The 20,503-nt window shown below is 36.4% G+C and overlaps 3 protein-coding genes and 1 pseudogene across 4 annotated transcripts; 2 read left to right on the plus strand and 2 right to left on the minus strand.

The window, feature by feature from the left end:
* Positions 1–4,411: 4,411 nt before the first annotated feature.
* Positions 4,412–6,220, plus strand: LOC107905090 (39S ribosomal protein L41, mitochondrial-like; annotated as a pseudogene).
* Positions 6,221–6,363: 143 nt separating this feature from the next.
* Positions 6,364–9,722, minus strand: LOC107905087 (serine--tRNA ligase, chloroplastic/mitochondrial). 2 transcript variants are annotated; one of them, XM_041094269.1, is made up of 10 exons: positions 9,488–9,722; positions 9,260–9,408; positions 9,052–9,145; positions 8,790–8,938; positions 8,601–8,693; positions 8,007–8,186; positions 7,537–7,703; positions 7,266–7,400; positions 7,095–7,188; positions 6,364–6,906 (listed from the first exon to the last, which is right to left on the minus strand). In XM_041094269.1, the coding sequence occupies exons 1-10, from the start codon at positions 9,720–9,722 to the stop codon at positions 6,631–6,633; spliced, it is 1,572 nt and encodes a 523-aa protein (XP_040950203.1). In that variant the 3' UTR covers positions 6,364–6,630. The 2 variants fall into 2 exon arrangements, with proteins under 2 accessions (XP_040950203.1, XP_040950204.1); XM_041094270.1 differs by lacking the exon at positions 9,488–9,722 and having other exon boundaries at positions 9,052–9,152; positions 9,260–9,395.
* Positions 9,723–9,988: 266 nt separating this feature from the next.
* Positions 9,989–11,302, plus strand: LOC107905089 (histone H3.3). The gene is made up of 5 exons (XM_016831660.2): positions 9,989–10,349; positions 10,486–10,557; positions 10,662–10,738; positions 10,811–10,901; positions 11,006–11,302. The coding sequence occupies exons 2-5, from the start codon at positions 10,486–10,488 to the stop codon at positions 11,174–11,176; spliced, it is 411 nt and encodes a 136-aa protein (XP_016687149.1). The 5' UTR covers positions 9,989–10,349; the 3' UTR covers positions 11,177–11,302.
* A 2,322-nt stretch (positions 11,303–13,624) lies between these two features.
* LOC107905088 (cytochrome c oxidase subunit 6b-1) lies at positions 13,625–17,313 on the minus strand. Its single transcript, XM_016831659.2, has 5 exons — positions 17,028–17,313; positions 15,842–16,117; positions 15,630–15,712; positions 15,446–15,527; positions 13,625–14,037 (listed from the first exon to the last, which is right to left on the minus strand). Exons 1-5 carry the CDS (start codon positions 17,067–17,069, stop codon positions 13,984–13,986), a joined length of 537 nt encoding a protein of 178 aa, XP_016687148.2. The 5' UTR covers positions 17,070–17,313; the 3' UTR covers positions 13,625–13,983.
* Positions 17,314–20,503: the final 3,190 nt, after the last annotated feature.

Consider the following 20,503-nt stretch of genomic DNA (forward strand, 5'->3'; position numbering starts at 1 on the left):
TTATAAATTATTTAAATTTCAATTAGTTATTAATTTGCTTACATGTTAAAGACACATAAAGTAGGAACGTGGATTCAGTTATTTCATTAAAATAATTTAATAGTATTATCGTAAGTGATATAAGTTGTTAATAATTAAAATTAAATGTTCCTTTAAAAAAATAATTGAAGTTAAATGATTTAATTTGATTAAATCAAATACTTATGATCTATTTGAAAGTTGAGGTTAGGTTCAATGATTTATAATGTAAATTACTTAATATACATTGTACTTATTATCGCTAAATGAGAATTACAAGTTAAAATCTCCAGTAATAATGATTAATAGTAAGTTTTGTTTTTTCTATCTTTAATTTGTCGGTACATATGGGAAAATTTATAATTTTTTATAATTAAAGCAAAAATAAAAAGAATGGAGTCAAATTGATAAAAATTGTGAAAGTTGAGGGGCTAATTTTGTGTTTGTACGTAGTTATACAAATAAAAGTAGAGGGATCAATTTTGAACAAATAAAAGTAGAGTGACTAAATTCATACAAATAGATAAGTATAAAGACTATCCTCAAAATTTAACTTTTAATTATTAAGGCCTTGTTTGGCAAAAAGTGCTTTTCAACCCTATATGCAATGCCAAACACTTTGCTTTTGGAATTGAAAGTACGGTGAAGTGGTTTTCTACCCAAACATAAAAGGTAGGGTTTAGGTGGTTTTAAATTTTGCGTTTTGAAATTTAAATTATTAAGATACTCTTATTTATATTAACTATTTAATTTATATTTAAAATTTTAGACTAATTTATATTTTATCTATTATTATATTAAATTATGTCAATATTATTTACAAATACCTTTATTATTATTTTTAATTTTTAAAAATATTTCTTGTATCATTAAATCTACAAATAATTTATTGTCTACTTGAAGAGTATTTAAAATGTATATTTACGTATAATTATATTTAAATGTTTAAATATTATCTATCAGTGGTTGAGGATTCGATCCTCATTCTGGATATAGAGCAACTTTAAAACTCGTGGTCAACAGTTACCACTTTAATGGGCCTACAAAATACGGATGGGTAGATATCTCGAAAAAAAAATAGTTTAACTTTCAACTACAATTTTTAACAGTAATATCAAACACTTAACATTAACAAACTACACTTTTTTTCCATGCCACTTTTCAAGAACTTTTTTTTTCGAATCAAACTTTTTAAAACACTTCTCAACCACACTTAAAAAATTTCATTCATTCATTTAACAATGAGATTGCAAGAAATGGTAGTCTCAAAGTGGCCTATTTAAGCACTCCTTATTTTGCTTTATAAAATGACAAAATCCATACGGTATATCGCCATAGTTGAGGAATATGAGATCAACACCTTCACTCGTTCTAACAGTACAAAGCCAAAAGCCACGATATTCCCCCCAAATAAAAAACACACAGTATTCTAATAATTTAAATGCACGTTTTATACTATTTACGGTAAGACAAATTGGCAGCCGACATTATCTTTGTTAACGTGGAAGAATGAAGCAAAAAGCTAGCAGTGCAACCTACACAACCCAGAAAGCGACTAAACCATTATTAATTTGTTTATATATATAACAACATATCACCAAACAAATGTAAATTAATAATTAAATCCTACCATTCAATTTTACCTATGACTAAAAATTCCCATTACGATAATGCTTAGGAAATAGTCTTTGGAATACGTCAAAAGAGAATTAGGGTTCTTTGTATGTTCTTTTGAGTTTTCTCAGAGGAAATAAGAGGGTTTTATGGTTTATTTGGGGTCCTTAATCTTTTGTGTTTACCTTAATGCCTTCTTTGAATGAATATTTATGAAAGAATTGGCCCAAGATGTTGGTGTATAATAATAAAGTAAGGTGATCTTCAGGGGCGAAACCAAAATAATTTTTTAGAGGGGTCGAATAAAATTTTAATTTTTTATAGTCTATATCGTTATAATTTTTAAAGAATTAAATTGAATTTTTATAATTTTAAGGGAGACCAAAGTGTAATTTTACTTTTACTGATTTAAAATTTTAAAAAAATTTAAAGAACTTAAATATCAATTTTTCATTTTAGAGAGAGCTGGAGCGCCCTCTAGAATCACCTCTGGTGATCTATTTATTTATTTATTTAAATTTCACCCACATTTAACATTAATTATTTGTCATTTCAACTGTTGATTTCTCACACAACTGCATGTGGCCATCACTTTTTCTTAATGGGTAAACTTTTAAAATAGCCACTTTTGTTTGGTTCAGGTTACATTTTAGTCACTTATGTTTGAAATGTTACGTTTTGGTCACTTCTGTTATCTCGTTGTAACATTTTAGTCACTGAGCCGTTAGTTTCTGTTAACGGTGTAACAGTAAACTAATGTGGCACGTTAAATCATCATTTCAAATAAAAATTCTAGGTTAATTTATATAATTGGTCCCCATATTTTTTCTGTTTGAAGCAATTTAATTTTTTCTTTTATGTTTTTTTAACTTTCTTTCTTTTCCATTCTCTTATGCTTCTCTCTTTGATTTCCTCCCTTCTCCATTTCTTTCAACGTGGTTTTTCGATGTTTTATTTTTTTGAACAATTTAATTTTTTCGAGTGAGGCGAGCTTGTGGACTAGTTACAAATGGCAAGCATAGAAAAACTATGTTAAAAGAAATGAAGAAGGGAGGAAAATAGAGGGAGAAGCATAAGAGAATGGAAAAAAAAGTTAGAAGAACATAAAATAAAAATTTTAAATTGTTGAAAATGAAAAAATATAGGGACCAATTGTAGAATTTAACCTAAAATTTTCGTTTGAAATGATGATTTAACGTACCACATCAACTTACCGTTACACCATTGTCGACAATTAACGACTCAGTGACTAAAATGTTACAATTTAAAACATAAGTGACTAAAATATAACCTAAGGTAAACAAAAGTGACTATTTTAATAGTTTACCCTTTCTTAATCTAGTACTAATAGATCTTAAATGATTTTGTTGCTACTTTAAAACATGTTTTTTTTTTATCATTAACGATCGTATGATCAAGATTTTATATGACTTCATTTTTCCACCCATACCCAATCATTTTAAGGCCCTCATATTGATTAGGTTGTAGCATTTTTTAAAATTTTGACGTAGCGGCTGCCGCTTTATCATGTATGTTTTCATAAATAAATTATACCAAAAATATCTTCTTTTTTCTAAAAACTCCTATTGTTTTCGTTTACAACAATTATGAATCAGCTGTACAAAATTTATATATTAAACAAGAAGTTAGTTCACGATATCTTATTCACATAAAATTTGTGATTTATGTCATTCAAGATTATTATTTGATCGTATCGGTTTAGAATCAATTTGGTCTCCACCTCATACAAATACAAAAATGGCAGAATGGTTAAAATTTATTGTTTTCAAAATTATAATGCTGGGAGATGTACTGAATTTATTGTACCTATCTGGGCCCTTTAGCATGCTAGGATCAGGTTCATTCATAATTCGATAGGTGAGATACATATTTCTGTCGCTTCATATTTGCTGGAACTAAAGCTAGTCTGTGAGACTACTACACCATCAAGGAATGATCACATTGAACTTGTGGGGGACTATTTTTTCTCATTTAGAAACTCAGTGCAAAAGCTCGTAGCAAAGCTCATGGCAAATGAGGGTTTTAAGGATGAGAACTGTACCTTCTCGATTGAGGAAACTCCGACGGTGATCTTTGCTGAGGTGGATGATTGACCCACCAAATTGATGTTGAGGAAGTGTGTGTAAATAATCAGCAACGACGGTGCATGTTGCTATCTCTTAGTTTGAACTTAAAATTTAAGCATAAAAAGGATATCTGAAATTTTCAAATCTCTTCTGCTTGGCTAGAGAACCGAATGGTTTTAAATTGAAAAAAATTTAATGATACAGAGTTGCATTGTTATTTACTATTTATAATTTCAAGTTCATACTTTGACAATATTTTATGTATAAAATGTATCCATGCAAGATTAAAACACAAAACATGTAATTTTGATAAATAATTTTCAAAATATAATAATTTGGTAATTAACTTTTTTATTTATATATTATTTTATGTGAAAAAAAAAAGCCGCGGTTGGCACTTGGGATGTAAAAATTACTGAACAAGAAATGAAAATCATACCATTTGTCTTCAATTTTTAAATTTAGTAATTAATCATTGAGTCGAGAATTATGGCTTGTTGGGCCACTCTCGATCATTCTCATTCTTATTTGGATTTTTTTCTTTTAAAACCCGCCATTTAAACCCTACCGTTTCTGCTTCCTTGATCTGATAAAGCCTCAAACCAGTAAGTTTCCTTCTTGTGGCAATAATGCTAATAATTATGATTGAAGTTATTTAATAGCATCGGCTTAATTATGGTTTTCAGGGTTTGGTTAGAAGGAGGGGGAAAAGAATGCCGCTTGGACTGATTTTAGGGATAGGAAGGACGGGAAGGAAGGTACCTCATCGCTCGATATTCTATCCTCGAAACGAGCCCCTAGAGATTACTTACTACGAGAGCAAGAATTGCAAGTCTACCGGTTTCCACACTCGCAAAGGTTTCCTTCCATTCACTTGTCTATCTTTTTTATTTGTTCTTTTTTTTGGGGGGTTGATTTTTGAAGGTTTTAGTCATTATTGATAGGTTTTTGAGAAGCATAAGAATTTTTTTATAGCATTGGTTTATTGAGGATTTTCTAGGGCTTAGTTTTGTGATCTTTGATTGATTTTACTTTAAAGTTGGTTGATTAAGGGAATGGAATGGTTATTTTCGAAGTTTAGTATGTTTGGAATAGACTTTTAAAATTCTCCATTTTTATTCTTTTGAATTGGTCATCGGGATTCAGTTATTTTGGTTGGCAAATTTCCTTCTAAACTGTCGAAATTGAATAATGCATATTATAATTCCAATCTCTCATTGGCTCTGCTTATGCCTTCTAAATGCTTGAGCTGTAATTGATAAATATGCTGTAGGTGAAAAATTGAAATTTAATTGCTTGAACTGTGAATGTATCTGCATTTTGTTTGGTCTATAACTGAAAAATATGCTGTAGGTAGATATGTTGTGATGCAGGAGAAGTTGCCAAACTACGTTGTTCCTGATTTGACTGACTTCAAGGTAATTTTTATTACTTGCTTGACATTTTTTAGGTTTTGATTAATCTTTCAGGAGAGAACATTCTGTATATGGTTCAAAACACTGCTTGTCCGGGGTAGTTACCATTCTCTCTTTTCCTCATAGGAGAAGTTCAGGGCAATGTTATTCTGATGCTTTAGTAAACATCATGGAGGTGTAATGATTCATGACCCTAGAAGTTTGTTAAGGCTTGGGCTTGGGCTTGGTAAGTAGGAAGGCTCGGGTTGACTGTACTTGAATTAGGTCTGTTATCTGTGTGGAACCGCAATTAGGGCATTCTGTCCATGATAAAACCTTTATGTTCTGTCCTGATCCCAATGCCATTGCATTAAAAAAAGAAAATCCATTCCCTTTCTATCGTAATGGTCTTAAACTGTTGGTTCTTGAATAACCTGGGATTCACTTTTGAAGATATACAAATATAGTTCTGGATGTGCATCCAAGTCCTGCATATATATATATATATAAAAGCCCTTTTGGTTGGGGGGTGGGGTGGTAGGTATCCTGACTATTTCAGATTTCTGATGTTGGTATTGATTACGTGCCAATTTATTACATTAGTTCTGCCTGAAAGGGAATGTATTTTGTCGAATACTAGGGGCTTATTTTGAATAATCATGTTCTTATGTATCCCTAAATTTTATATTTCGGGTGAGAGCTGGATGTCCCTAACATGTCTCTCAAACAGTTCAAGCTCTCTATTTTGTGATATAAATTGTCCACATCTATTGTTTATCGGGTGGTTGTTTTTTTTGCAGCTCAAACCTTATGTATTTCAGTGCCCGAGCGATATCAAAACTGCGGAGGCTGCTGAATCAGCTAAATAATGAGATGGAGTGACAATTATTTCATCTCCTTGCCTTTCACCATCTAACGACTACATGTTAAACAAGTTGGAGCCTGTTGTTGTGGCGTCCAATATAACTAGCTAGGATCATTACCATTTCTATGCTAGTTTCTGAGAGATTAACCATTGTAATGCCTGCAGTATGGTCAGGTTAGGTTGCTTAAGATGAATGTATGACTTTTCAACATAATCTATTCGAGAGAACCATATTTGCGGAACGAAGAGACGACGATTGTTTCTAGATAGCCAGAGTTTAGGATAATAATAACGGCTCAAACTTTAACAGTCTATAACTAAGCTAAACACTAATCAGGATAATAATAATACAAATAAAATATCAATATCTTATCAAACAACACAGTAAGCCTTAAAAATTTAATGCATCTTAGGGCTAAAGTGCCCATGTAGTAAAGCCAGCTTTATAAATCTACAATCTCAAAAACCTGATTCACTATCAGAAAACTAATGTTCCGCATTGTGCATACATCCAATTCTTGAACAAAAAAGGAAAAAATCTTTCGTTTTTTTCTTTGTTTTTCCATCTACATTAACTTGTATGCCCCTTTTTATTTTTACTTTTTTCACAAAATAATAGCTTAAGCTTGTGGGAAACAACTATGTTACCTTTTTACCTAGATTTAGGATATATAGCTTCAACCCCACCCATGAATGGCCTTAATGGATGTGGAATAATAACAGACCCATCTTCTTGCTGAAAATTCTCCAGCAAACATACAAGCATCCTTGGAATTGCACAAGCAGTTGCATTTAATGTATGAACAAATTTGGTTGCAGCCAGGTTTGTTTTACCCTTCTTGGAAGTTGTTGAGGGTGATTCCGATGGACGATAACGAATGCCAAGCCGGCGGCTCTGATAGTCGGTACAATTCGATGCACTTGATATCTGTTTACAGGAATGTGTTATTACCTAAGTTTAAAAGGAATTTCCTAGTCCAAAAGAAGAAAACAAAAATATTCAAAGGTATTTCAAAATACTCAGCAAACAGAATAATTTCATATACCAAAGTCAGAGATGGAAAAACTGAAAGAAAATTGAACTTGCCATAGGTAGGCAAAAGGTTATTTTAATACCTCGCCATAGCGTTCTAAACCTGGCATCCATGCCTCCACATCAAATTTACGATAAGCAGGAGCACCCAAGTCCCCTGTAGCCATATCTAAAATTCTGCCGAGAAAGCAAAGACTGTCACAAATAACAGAACAAAACCACTAAAGTTGGTAAAAGTTAATGAAAGTCCATACTTGAAATGCAATCCTAGAGACGAAAAAAGGTCCTCTTCAATTTTAATAAGTTCCTCATGGTACATATCACTTTCTTCTTGTCTGCATAAAATAAACATTTCCACCTTGCTAAATTGATGTACCCTATAGAGACCCCTGTAAAGCAAATGGCACCGTTAGTTCATGCAGAACTTGAGATTTTTCAGTGTTTTCAGATAGTCCATTACTCAGGTATAGGGACTATAGTGTGAGGCCTAGTAAAGTAGAAATGGAACATAAGATGGCTAATTACCTGGTTGCTGTACCAGCAGCACCAGCTTCAGTACGAAAACAATGAGAAAATGCCACATATTTTAAGGGTAATGCAGACTCAGCAACAATAGAGTCCATATGAATTCCCCCTACAGGAATCTCTGCAGTGCCAATGAGGCACTGGTCACTATCCTCAATGGAATAAACCTGTTTAGCATTTGAAATAAGTATCAAGAAACTGCAGTGAAATACTAACTATATTAACATGAAATTCCCAATTTTCAATGAGTTTCAGAACATGAAGACTCAAACAGTCCAATAAACGAGTTAATAGCTGTCAATTCAAGCAAAATCCAAGCTACTGCTGCAGTTCCGGATCAAAGTGATTCATTGTGTTTGTCATCAGCTTTTATGGTGAAATGGGCCGAGACAATAAGCACTTGATATTTGATGCAGCATGTACCACTTAGTTTTTCTGGGAACAGGACTACATCCAAAAGACATGCAAACCTGCGTATTTTCTCCACGGGGCTGGAATCCACATTTTTCGACAACAGATGACCTGACAATTTCTGGTGTTGTCAATGGTGTAAAGCCCCTTTTCATGACTTCTGTCAGTGTCCAGTTGACAAGGGCCATTTCCAGCATCACTGCTTCATTCTTTAGGTAATAGAATTTTGAACCACTTACCTATACAACGAGAAGCATTAGTACCTTTGGCATATGGGAGTCAAAGATGCTTCAAGCATGCAAGTTGATATATAATCCCATCTGATGAGAAGTAAAGAATTTTTTTTTAATATAAGAAGGTTCCATGTAAGTTGCAAGTTTAGAAACTCCAGTGCGCATTATATTTCTTATTGCAATGTGAAACACAAATTTCAAGAGGCAACTCAGTTAACTATCAGGATTATCTAATCGATAATAGTACAGTCATAAACTACACAGGATCATGTTGGCTGAATTGGACAAAGGTAATGAATCAACTAAAAATAACAGCTAAACAACAAGCAAATGTAATTTACTTCACCGATTAAAACCCTCAATAGAACACATAAACAAATCAGGAATGCTTTAATTCCCTACACCAAATAGAAGGAATACCTCTGCAGCAGCATCAAAATCAAAGAGATCTAGTTCCTTTCCGATTTGAAGGTGATCCTTAATAGGGAAGTCAAATTTACGAGGGCTTCCAACCTAGAACAATACAAATTTAACATCAAAGTTCTATGCAAACGCCAGAAAACAGCATATAATGACTAAAAAGACATGATCAATCAAAGCAATATATACCATATTCCTCAACTTTGAACTATCTTCCCATCCAATTGGAACGTCCGGGTGAGTTAGATTCGGTATACATTGCGCTTCTATCTGAAGCTCGTCTCTTAATTTGACAAGGTCTTCTTCCAAAGTCGTAAGTGCTTCCTTCAGATTCTTTCCTAACTCACAAAACCACCCATAAAAATAAAAATAAAAAATAAAGGAAAAAAACAAAACAATTAGACCACAAAAATGACACCAAGAAACAGCAAAAAAAAGTTTGCGCAAATACCTTCTTCTATGAGCTTTTGACGCTCAGAAGGCTCCAATTTGCCTTTCATCTTATTGGCAACATTATTCCTTTCCCCTCGAAGCCGCTCAACTTCCTGCAATCTGTCAGCGAAAATTAGCTGACTACGCTATAAAATTTTTAGGAAAGAGGTCGCTTTCTTATTATCGGATTAATTTTGAAGATGAGTGACGGAAAAAAAGGAAATAACCTTTTGAAGATTCAACATTTTATCATAAAGTTGAAGCACAAGCTCCAAATTTGCATTGGAATTCCTATTCTTAATATTAACGGCAACGGCTTCTTTATTATCCCTTATCCACTTGAAATCTATTGCCGCATTCCACTGGGGCTTTACAACTACAAAGAATATATGCAAAATATCAGCAATAGAAATATATATATTTTAACAAAAAGAGGAAGAATTTAATGTAATTACCTTTAATATCAGAGGTTTCTGCGGCGGGAGCAGCAGCCACAGCCGGAGCTGAAAGGTTTCTAATGAGAACAGAAAAGGGAGGCGCTTTTGGAGCAGAATGGCGGGAAAATAAAGCGAGGTTTAGGGTTTTAGGAAGTGTTCGGAAGATGAAGCGCGACGATGAAGATGAGATTGGAATCGTCGCCAATTTTAGGGATTGGAACGTCGCCCCGCTTAAACGACACTGTAACGCCATGCCTTTCACCTCTGCCCTCAGCTTGCTTGCCTTCTATAATACGAGACCGTCTATGGTTTCCGTATTTCTCAGTGAAGTTATCTTCTCTACTCCTAGAAACTATTTTCTAAAAAAGAGAATATAAATTTAAGTTAATCTAACCAATAGTATATGAACGCGTGTTCATCTGCCTCGCGGGAATGGATTCAATAAGTAACAGTGACCAACGACGTCGTTTTCACTGCCATTTTTATGTTTTTCCCAGTTAGCGGCGCAGAACGGCGTCGTAAAAGGATGTCTGCGCGACGAAGCGGAGTTGTTGAGAAAAAGGCGGCAAGGTTCAACTTTGTGGACCAATAGGAAGCGAGTATCTCTCCGCGTTAATCCAGGAACGAATCCTTAAATGGGGATCTAAACCGTTCACAGGAAGCTCCAAGAAACACAGCACAAGCAACTTTTAACCGTCCGATTTCGTATTCGTAACGTTATTTTCTTTTTTTGGTCCATATCCATCACCTATAAAATGGTCCACAATTTTTATTTCTCTATTATAGATTCTTGCCTTCAAGTTTCCGAGTCGTATCAGACGCTTTTCTCCCCTTCTCTGAAATTCCCTTGCTATCGTTTTCTGGAAGAAAATTTTTTGAGGTAAGCGTAGTCGTTATTTTTCAATCTCCGTCCATTGATTTTAGTTTTTGCTCATAAATTTGGTAAAACATTTGAGATTTTGTTTTTCTGATTGGTGATTTTTTGTTAATTATTTGATTTGATGTGGTCAATATAGATGGCCCGTACGAAGCAAACTGCTCGTAAGTCTACCGGCGGCAAGGCTCCAAGGAAGCAGCTTGCCACTAAGGTTTTTCTTTCTTCTTCAATTATTCTATTTTGCAATTTTTACCTCGATTTGATTTGTTTCTTCTTTTTCTTTAATTTCTTTTTTTCTATTTATGTGTTTCTCAGGCTGCTCGCAAGTCGGCACCGACAACCGGAGGCGTGAAGAAGCCTCACCGATATCGCCCTGGAACTGTAGCTCTGCGGTTAGTCATCAAATCACGTTTTCTTATTCTTGTTTACGCGAATTGAACTTATGATGTTTCCATTGGGTGCAGTGAAATCCGGAAGTACCAGAAAAGCACTGAACTCCTCATCAGGAAACTGCCTTTCCAAAGGCTCGTTCGTGAAATTGCCCAAGACTTTAAGGTAATACCATTAAATTCCAAGTTAATTCTACATAAAAGGATATATACATACATGTTTACTTTTGTTGATTGAGCTTATTGGACATTTTTTGTGTGGCTTTGCAGACCGATCTACGTTTCCAGAGCCATGCTGTATTGGCGTTGCAAGAGGCGGCAGAGGCATACCTTGTTGGGTTGTTCGAAGATACCAACCTGTGCGCCATCCATGCTAAGCGTGTGACAATCATGCCCAAGGACATTCAACTTGCTAGGAGGATTCGTGGTGAAAGGGCTTAATAAATTCACCTCTCTGATTTGCTTGTTTGTTGTTAGGATATTTGCTTTCTTTGATGTTTAATGAATTCAGAATGGTCTGATGCTGTAAAAACCTTAACCTATAAATATAGTTTGTGCTTTTTATTACGAATCACGAAGAGATGTTATTGAAGCTAAGAACGAGAAGAAGTTACGACTCACGACTTTGAGGCACATGAAAAGCAACCGCCTTGTACCTTTGTTAACTACTGCAAGAATTCAACAACTTACGACTTTGAGGGTTTGTTAGAAATTGATTAAAAGCCCAACCATCTTTTTACCTAATCGTTTTGTGTCTTGACTCCACCTCTTATTTTTAATTATGTTTTTTAAATTTTGATTTAAGAGTTTCAATATGAGTTTTGCAAATTTTATTTATTTTATATATTTATATGACTTTTGAGAGTCGGTCTTTCTCCATTTATGAATTGCCCTTAGCGTGCCTATTGCTTTCTTAACACCGACTTCGTAGTAAAAACAAATAAGACCATGCTGCTTCTTATTCTTGATTTGTAATCAATCGATTCGTTTAAAAAGTGAACAAGATTGTGGTCGGCAAAAGAAGGAACCCTAGAAATTTTCTTGCTAAATTAGCAGACGATTTCGTGCTATCAAAGCAGACTAAATTCCGTCTTAACAATTATGGATTGCCTGAACCCAATATCGTCAAAGTACTGTTTCAACATCTAAAACATTCTTGAAAAGACCGACCGATTTCGAGAAGACGGTGGAGAAAGTGAAGGAAATGGGCTTTAATCCTCCAAGCATGTCATTCGTATTAGCCGTCACTGTCTTGAATTTCATGCCTAAATCTTCGTGGGATAGAAAACTAGATGTGTATAAAAAGTGGGGTTGGTCTGAAAAAGAGGTAATAGAAGCTTTTCGAAAGAATCCTTCGTATATGATAGTGTCTGAGGAGAAAACAGTGAGGAGAATGGATTTTCTTGTGAAGGGAATGGGATTCCACCTCTGTTATTGCCAGGCGCCCCCGTGTTTTAACACAAAGCTTAGAGAAGAGGATTGTTCCGAGGGGTTTGTTTGTTAGAGATTTGTTGTCAAAGGGTTTGGTTAAGAAGGAATTGAGCGTGCAGGCACTGTTCGAGGCTTCAGAAAAGTCGTTCATTGACAAGCTTGTGAATCGCTACAAAGGAGACGCCCATGAGCTGTTGGAAGTTATATAAACAAAAATTGGAGCTTCCAATAACCGGAACCTGGAGCTGGAAGAGTGAGTCACTAGGCAGAGAATTTTAATGTCTTCCCGGTCCACCTCTACATATTTGGTAACCATTGGCATTAACCACTGTTCGATCATGGTATCAATTCTTGGCTTTATGGAGGTTCCCATTGTGGATATGTGGAAAAAGCCTACAGTGGGCTTTCCTAAGCTCGACGTGGATGCAGGGCGTGGGAGAGATGGGAGTTGCTTAGGTTACTCCGCAATCCTTAGAGATGCTGCCGGTGATTTCATTGCTGCACGAAGCTGGGCCATATATGGTGGGGTTCGGATGTTTTCATAATGGAGACTATGGCAATGCTTTTAGGAGTCAAATGGCTTCTCGAGCTTCAGTGAGAAACGTTGAGATTGAAAGTGATGCTCTTGTTGGTATTATATTGCATTACAGTACAGGCAATGATCAGATCATTTCAAGCTTGGGCAATCTAATAAGTGAAATGAAGCCGAGTGCACTCTTCTCTTTTTTCCATGAAAAAACAAAAAGAATTGTATGCTTAACTCTCTTACTCTGCTCATATATGTACTTTCGATCCTGAGTCAAAATAAAAAATCTCTATTTGACAGGATTTCTTCCTATACCTATGAATTCCATTAGACCCAGAAATGATATATTGGAAGAATCTTTTGGGTCTTCTAACATCAATAGGTTGATTGTTTCGCTCATGTATCTTTCAAAAAAAAAAATATTTGAAAGCTGTTTCCTGGATCTGAAAGAGTACTTGGGTTCTCCTAATAACTAAAAAGTGTATCATGCCTAAATCTAACTGCGGTTCGCGGTGGTGGAAGAACTGGATTGGAAAAAAGAGGGATTCTAGTTGTAAGATATCTAATGAAACGGCCGCTGGAATTAAAATCTCATTCAAAGAGAAAAGTATCAAATATCTGGAGTTTCTTTTTGTATATTATATAGATGATTTGATCCGCAAGGACCATGATTAAGAATTGTTTGATCGTCTTTCTTCGAGTAAGAGGCAAAACATAATCAACTTGAACTCGGGACAGCTATTCAAAATCTTAGTGGAAGACTGGATTTGTTAGTTTTGGTTAATACGCACACTTTTCTATAGTCAGATTGCAGCAATTGTTCAAGTTCTGGATAAGGTCCATACTTACAACCTTCGGTGTTACAAGGAGCTATGGAGTCGTGCCAAAACGGTGAAGAGTTGATAACCATTAAAGAACAGAAAACTAAGGAATAACAATCACAAAGTTAACATTCTTTTTATTATAGTAAGAGTTACGCAATAACCTGAAACTGAATGACGGCTGCACCAGACAAAAAAAAAAGAAATAAAACGGGTTCCAACATGGGAACCGATGAGCAATGAATTTCCATTTATGAGCAACACAATTGAATGGTCCATTGATCTAGTCTAAGCTAGGGTACACGCCAAATTTTATTATTAACTCATCCTTTTCAAATTGGATATTTCCTGAGAAATTCTGCTTTCATCCTGGAAATTCATCTGTGGTTCAATTGTAACGGTTTGATATAACAGAGGGAAAAAAAAGTCAAAACAGGGATTTTTCGGATACAATAGGGGTACCATCCCATCTAGAGAGGACCTGGAAAAGTACCATTCTCCCTTTGCTCATTCCATCGATCTATCTGAGCAACACCAAAAGAGAAAAAAAGAGTAATTGTAAGCGTAAGAAGCCCACAAATGGTAAATAAACCAACTAATCAACTGTGCATTAAGGATGAATATTAAAAAAAACTACGCATTAAGGATGAAACTTCTACTGACATATGAAGATAGAATATACTAATACAAGCAGCCAACTATACAGCAGATTTCATTATATGATTCAGTCTCAGAATGTGGAACATATTAGACTAGTTCAAATAGTTTAAACAGGGACTGTAAGTGGATTAATCAAAGCATAATATCTTTTCCCCATGCCTCGTTAATTAGACCACCCATTAACGCTAGAAAGTACCTTTCTAATAAAATTGAATTGCCAAAGAGTAAATATTTCATTACTGCATCTTTGCTTTTTGGCTGAATTCTATTGTGATTCTTCTTGTTATTAGGTTGTAATAAAAATCTCTAAATCAACTGGCAATACACAGTCATAGGTCCTAAGGGTCTCCTTGTAATATAGCTGAGTTGAGTTGATCTAATGCCAGAGTCGAGCTTGGCTCGACTACAAACCTCAAGGCTTGAAGCTCAACTTAGACTTAAACAAACATTGTTCTTCTTACTAGAGCTCGGCCCCTAATTTACTCGGCAGCTCAAGCTTGACTCGAATAAATAGAGAAATTAAAATTATATTTTTGTCATTTACTTATATGTACATACTCAGTATATACAGGCTTAATTAGGCACACGAGATTCTCAAATAGGGTAGTAAAATACTATAACTCAGGTTGACTTGTTACACAAGTAGCTCGAACGTTTGAACTCATCTAGATAATGAACAAGTCACGCACGAGTATTCACCAAAATGAGCTCAAATAGCTTGAGGCATTTACATTTTACACCATAGTACTTCCTATACTGGAACAGTTGATTTAGTCTTCTCTAATTCACTAGTTTTAGTTCAACCAAAATCAACCATAAGATTTAGGTCAAAAACCAATTAAAAGATTTGGACCATCATATTTTTAGGCTACCATAGAAGAACATACTTCTCTTCTCCAGTGTAATTTAGGAAATTTAGGGTGCATGGAAAAATCCACCAGTTACTACAATATGCAAGTTTGGTCTATATTTGGATTAAATCAAGTTGAGCTCAGGGTTCTTGGTAGCTGGTAGGTTTTAACAGTTATTCGTTAAAAGTGATTGAACTAATTCTCTCAACTCGTCTTTGACAGTCCTTCCAGATCAGATTATCAGTAACTAATGTTCACATTTTACAGTATTTATCAAAAAGAAAGGGTTCATAAGGCATTTCCTAATTCATGCATGTAATAAGAGTCCCAAACAGAAGCCATGCAATAACAGTAAAAACCAATTATGCAACTTATCATAACAAAGAGAAATGTATTATGGTTCTTAGAAGAAAATACATACCCATTCTCCAGGACACAAGGCACGATAATATTTTGCAAACTTATCACACTCTGGAGCACCTTCTCCTTTTGCAGCTACACAACTGTATAAGAAGAAAGGATAAGGACAGGTCAAGAAGCATTGCCAGAAGAAACAAACCCTTATACCTCCATAAGATACAAAATAATTAATAAGTTTAACTCACCGGTGGTACTCAATATATCGTGTGAAGCAATGCCTTGTTTGGTTCGTAGTTGGGAAGCGGAAATCCGCTGGGGCAGTCTCAAGCTGAATAAAGAAAATGCATCACTCTATGTTATTGAAGCAGTCTAACATGTAAAAATGAGTTCCCAATACACATAAAGAACTGGAGGGAGCAGATATGAAGTTCATAATAAAGATGTTCAGCAGGGTAACCTTTATCTCTGGAGTTTCCTCAGAGTCACCCGAGTTTTCCTCTGCAGCATCTTCACCACTGTTCCCAGTAGCAGGATTTGCTTCAGTGCTTTCTTCAGCAGCAGGAGGAGGGGCCTCAGTGCTTCCCTCAACTGGATCGGCAGAAGTCTCCTCCAATTTCTCAGTTACAACATCCCCAGAACCAGTGGCTGCATTTACAGGATTTTCAACCTCTTTTGCTTCTGCTGGTTTTGTAGTCACATCTGATTTTTCCTCTTTCTCCTGAAGTGCATATTGCTATATGTCCAAACATTCAAGAACAATAAGTTTCAAGCATAATCAGGTAATTGCTCTCACCATATACGAACAAATACACAGAATGAGAGAACTTAGTACCAGCTCAGCTACACTGAAGGTTTTACAAGCATAAAAAGTAGGAATTCAGTAAAGTTATCTGTACAAAAACTTAGAAACCCAATTCACCATGTTAAGACATTACTGTTCACACACCATACTCATAAATGAATTTGCTTGCACTTCTGGCAACCGTGCTACCATGAATTGAGATTACCCTAAACCAGCAAAAACTATAGCTGTTCTTCGGATGCTTAAGCCACCGAAAATTTTGGTCAGAAATTCCAATCGATCCAAATATTCACTTGCTTAAGCACCATATCTAGTAAAAGACCCATCAGACTTTGCCTCAAAATATTAGAATGAATCCCCTAAACTCAACAAGGCGACAAGAAAAAAATTGGTAGAATCTTAAGGAAAACTATAGAGTAACTTCATTGAGTTAATTTAGTCGAAAACTTGGAAAAGAAATTAGATAATTACATGTTCAGGATCATGCTCAAGAAAATTGGACGTCAATTATATTCGACAACAAAGCATAATCAATCTAGGTTAATCAAAACCAGAGTCTCAAAAACTTAAAAAGCTAATATGTTTTATCCACCAAATTATTTTAATTTTCATCAGCACAACTCTCTCAGATCTGTTACATTTCAACCAAATTAAATTAAACTAAAGTCTAAAAAACGAACTTGAAGTGCCAGAAACAGCCAAAAAATTGTAAAGACAACAAAAGCAACGGAGATTGAAATTCGCAACATCTACAAGGATTAAAATAAAGTAATAAAATTGCATATTTCAAAGAAATGAGAAAAAGAGAGGTTAAATCAGAGAGAATAAAAAGAAAAGGTACCTCGGAAAGGGAAAGGGGTTTTTCAGTTTGAGCATCCGCCATTGCGGGAAGAGGACGATCGTCTGTTCCTTCAGTTGGCGAGTTCTAGTTTGGGGGAAATCCAAGCCAACGCAGGATAATATGGCGATAGATGGGCGGCTAGGTTAGGATTTCAGCGTTTTACTGCGGCAGTGAAAATTTTAAAGGAAATAAATAATGAAAGAGGAAAGAGATAAATGAGTTGACGAGCGTATGCCACGTATTACGCTCTGTTTACTATTTTGGCTGGCTGGCTGGCTGGCTGGCTGTCCTGTGGGTAGAAACTTTTAGAAGGTAGAAAAGGAGTTACTAGAACTCTGACTGATTTCTCTTTTTTTGACTGACTCAGCTGTTGGGCTGTTGGATGGCTGCTCCGCTCCAACATCTTGGGCCGACTATTATGACGTGTTAGGCTAGAAAGTTTAGCCCTTCTATTTTCTGACAATTAAAAAAATTACAAAAAAAAAACTTCCCAGTGAGTTAAAATTATTTAGTTTTTATTTTTTAAACAACTGGCTTCCATTAACCAAGGGGTAAATAACCGTTACATCAGTTGAAGAGAACAGCAAAAGCAATAATGACAAAGTAAAGTAAAAGCAACAATAAATTACCACAAAGAAAAAACCCCTCAAACATCCCCTAGAAACCAAAACGACGGTGGAAACCAGATGAATAATCTTCATGAATTCTTCCTCAGCACTACTGCATGAAACTAGATGAACAAACTCAGAGAGAATCAGCTTTGATAACCTCCAAGGAGTACAAGATAAACATTCCCTATTCCACAAAGCTAACTATTGTTACCTATATCCCTATGTAACCACTTACGCCAGTCACCGGCCACTATTCGATCTACCGCAGCCCGCGCTTCCTCTACCCAGTGCATTGGCTCCGAGAACCGACATCCTTCACCCGCAAGTGTCACGGACTTAGGATTTTTGCCTCACAATCCGTGCGGCCTTAGGCAGTTTCTTACTCCCAAAAACGCCTAAGTCGGCCTAACTCCCACAAGTTAAGGATTCAATCGAATTCCCCTTTTGAAAATAACACAAACGAAAGCACCTCAAAGATCAAATAGAGATGATCGAAGAACGAAATAAGAACAAGCCACAGAATATCAAAAACACAAGAGAGAAATTAGTTTGAGTGAATACTCTCAAGAACTCTTATTACTCCTCAAACTCAAGTGATTTACAATGAGGGGAGAGGCCTCTATTTATAGTAGAGCCTCCCAAATCCAACGGTACAGATCAAGTACATGAATGGCTAAGATCGAATGGTATATACAAATTAAATCTCTAAGATTACAAAATCATATCTTGTAAGATTACATATCAAATCTATGATTGCATATCCTCGAAGATTATGTTTCCATATGTGACGAGCTTGTAGATGGGCCTTCAATCTCTTCAAGCAATGGGTCAGTCCGATCGGGCCAAATGACCTCCTTCCTACTTGATGGATCACACGAATGTGTCATGGTTGCGGGCTCCCATGCGCAACCCATGACATTCTCCCCCACCGAATCTAGCGACGTCCTCGTCGCGTCCTCCGCATGGTAACGATCTATCTTGTCTTGAAATTGCCACAAGGCTTCAGCGGGTTCCCAACTTGTCTCACTATCGGGGAATCCCTTCCATCGGACTAGGTATTCATGTCGCGGTTGATAGTACTTCCGTTTGATCACACGATCCCCCTCTATGTTTTCAACTTCTCTATCATAGGCGCCTTTTACCCCCATCGGTGCTCGTTTGGACTTGTTTCATTTTTTGTCTTCTCCATCTTCATGGAATGGCTTAAGCATACTCACATGGAATATTGGATGGAATTTGAGTTTTTCAGGCAACTCAAGCTTGTAGGCCACCTTGCCTACCTTCTTCACAACTCGGAACCGCCCCTCATAACGTCGCACAAGTCCTTTATGCAACCCATTGTATCGCAAAATCAGGTGCACTTTAGCAAGGATAGAGTCACCAACCTGATATTGCACATCCCTTCGATTCTGATCCGCCCACTTCTTATTGCGCTTACTCGCCTTGTAAAGACAAGCTCTAGCCAAATCGTTTTGCTCTTGCCAATCTCTCGCAAATCGATAGGCTGCTGGATTCGGTCTCGCATAACGAGTCGCAACAGCATTGGGTGTAAGTGGCTGTTGTCCTGTCACTATCTAGAACGGACTCTGGTTTGTCGCCCCACTTCTTTGCAAATTGTAAGAAAACTGAGCCACATCCAGCAACTTTGGCCAGTCCCTTTGTGTGGCACTCACATAATGCCGAAGATACATCTCCAACAATGCATTCACTCGTTCAGTTTGCCCATCAGTTTGTGGATGCATGCTGGTTGAAAAGTTCAAGTTTGAGCCTATTAACTTGAACAACTCCGTCCAGAATTGTCCCGTGAATCGCCCATCTCGATCGCTGATGATAGATTGTGGCACTCCCCAATACTTCACCACATGTCTAAGAAACAAGCGAGCAGCCTCCTTAGCAGGACACTCCTTGGTTGCGGGGATAAAAGTTGCATACTTCGAAAACCTGTCCACCACAACAAAAATGCTTGCAAATCCATCAGATTTAGGCAAACCTACAATAAATTTCATGGATAAACTCTCCCATGGGCGCTCTGGAATAGGTAAAGGCTGTAGCAACCCAGCAGGAGCCTTCAACTCGATTTTATCTTGTTGGCACACCAAACAAGTTTTCACATAAGTCTCCACATCGTCACTCATGTGAGGCAAAAAAAATCGATCCTCCAAGAGAGCCAAAGTGCGGTGCATGCCCGGATGACCAGCCCATCTTGAATCATGACATTCCTTCATGACTTCCTTTCATAAGTTCCCATGTTGGGGCACATATAGACGTTGTCCTTGAGTGTATAGTAATTCTCCCTCGAGCCAAAATCGCCTAATTTTTCCCTCCTTGGCAAGCTCAATCAAATTTTTGGCTGTGGAATCGTGGGACAACCCTTATTGAATGCGCTCCAATATGGGGCTATTGGGTTGGCTTATCATTGCAAATTCCATCTTTCAGCTAAGCGCATCAGCCACAATGTTGGCACTCCTCGGCTTGTACTCCATGCTAAAATCAAACTCCGCTAGGAAAACCTGCCAACGAGCCTGTTTGGGGGACAACTTTTTCTAGGTTAGGAAATAACTATTTGCAACATTATCAGTGAATACCACGAACCTGGAACCCAGCAAATAGTGCCTCCATGTGCGTAAACAATGCACCACAGCAGTCATCTCTTTTTCTTGGACCGTGTATCTCCATTCCGTCTCATTCTGCTCTCGACTCTCGAAAGTAATTGGATGCCCCTATTACATCAATACTCTCCCAATTGTATAGTCTGAAGCATCCGTACGTACCTCATACGCCTTTGAAAAGTCCAGTAAAGCAAGTATAGGTTCACTCACCATTGCTTGCTTTACTTAGACGAAAGCTTTCCCACACCAAGAATCT

Source organism: Gossypium hirsutum, chromosome D05, assembly GCF_007990345.1.
Source record: "Gossypium hirsutum isolate 1008001.06 chromosome D05, Gossypium_hirsutum_v2.1, whole genome shotgun sequence".
Classification (NCBI taxonomy): domain Eukaryota; kingdom Viridiplantae; phylum Streptophyta; class Magnoliopsida; order Malvales; family Malvaceae; genus Gossypium; species Gossypium hirsutum.